Source organism: Acanthisitta chloris, unplaced genomic scaffold (genome assembly GCF_000695815.1).
Source record: "Acanthisitta chloris isolate BGI_N310 unplaced genomic scaffold, ASM69581v1 scaffold23949, whole genome shotgun sequence".
NCBI lineage: Eukaryota > Metazoa > Chordata > Aves > Passeriformes > Acanthisittidae > Acanthisitta > Acanthisitta chloris.
Genome location: NW_008693403.1, coordinates 1 through 759, shown reverse-complemented (window position 1 = coordinate 759; position 759 = coordinate 1). Strand labels below are relative to the sequence as shown.

At 56.5% G+C, this 759-nt stretch overlaps 1 protein-coding gene across 1 annotated transcript; it reads right to left on the bottom strand.

Moving 5' to 3' along the window:
- Positions 1 to 494: 494 nt before the first annotated feature.
- On the bottom strand, positions 495 to 713 carry LOC103810177 (basic salivary proline-rich protein 2-like). The gene has a single exon (XM_009083069.1). The coding sequence runs from the start codon at positions 711 to 713 to the stop codon at positions 495 to 497; it is 219 nt and encodes a 72-aa protein (XP_009081317.1).
- Positions 714 to 759: the final 46 nt, after the last annotated feature.

Below are 759 nucleotides of genomic sequence, written 5' to 3'. Positions count from 1 at the left end.
GTCTCAGCTGGGGTTTGGGCAATTGCCTTGGATTTGGGGGTCCCAGGTGGGATTTGGGAGTCCCAAGTGAGTTTTCAGGGGGTCCCAGGTGGGATTTAAGAGGGTGCCCAGGGAGGATTTGGGAGCTCTCAGGTGGGTTTTGGGGTTCCTGGGGCGAGTTGGGGGTGCCAGATGGGATTTGGGAGCTCCCAGATGGGTTTTGGGGTTCCTGGGGTGATTTGGGGAGGTCCCAGGTGTGTTTTAAGGGGTCCCAAGGAGGATATGAAGGGGGTTCCAAGTAGATTTTGGGGATTCACAGGTGGGATTTGGGAGTCCTAGATCAGTTTTGGGGGGTCCCAGGTGGGTTTGGGGGTTCCTGGGGCAATTTGGTGGTCCCAGGTGGGATTTGGGGGGTCCCAGGTGTCTTTTGGGGTTCCTGAGGTGATTTAGGGAGTCCCAGGTGGTTTTGGGGAGGGGTCTCAGGTGGATTTTGGAAGGCTTCAGGTTTTGGGGATTCACGGGTGGGATTTGGGAGTCCTAGGTGAGTTTTGGGGGGTCCCAGGTGGGATTTGGGGTTCCTGGGGTGATTTAGGGGTCCCAAGTAGGATTGGAGAATCCCAGGTAGGATTTGGGGGTTCTTGAGATGATTTGGGGAGTCCCAGGTGGTTTGGTGGGGGTCTGGGTGTCTCAGGTGGGGGTTTTGGAGGGTTCCAGGAATGATTTGGGGGTCCCATGTGTGTTTTAAGGGGTCCCAAGGAGGATTTGGGGGGAGGTTCCAGG

What these genes read in the sequence shown, in the direction of transcription:
- LOC103810177 (XM_009083069.1), bottom strand. Translation starts at nt 713, where the DNA reads ATGGGACCCCCAAATCATTCCTGGAACCCTCCAAAACCCCCACCTGAG.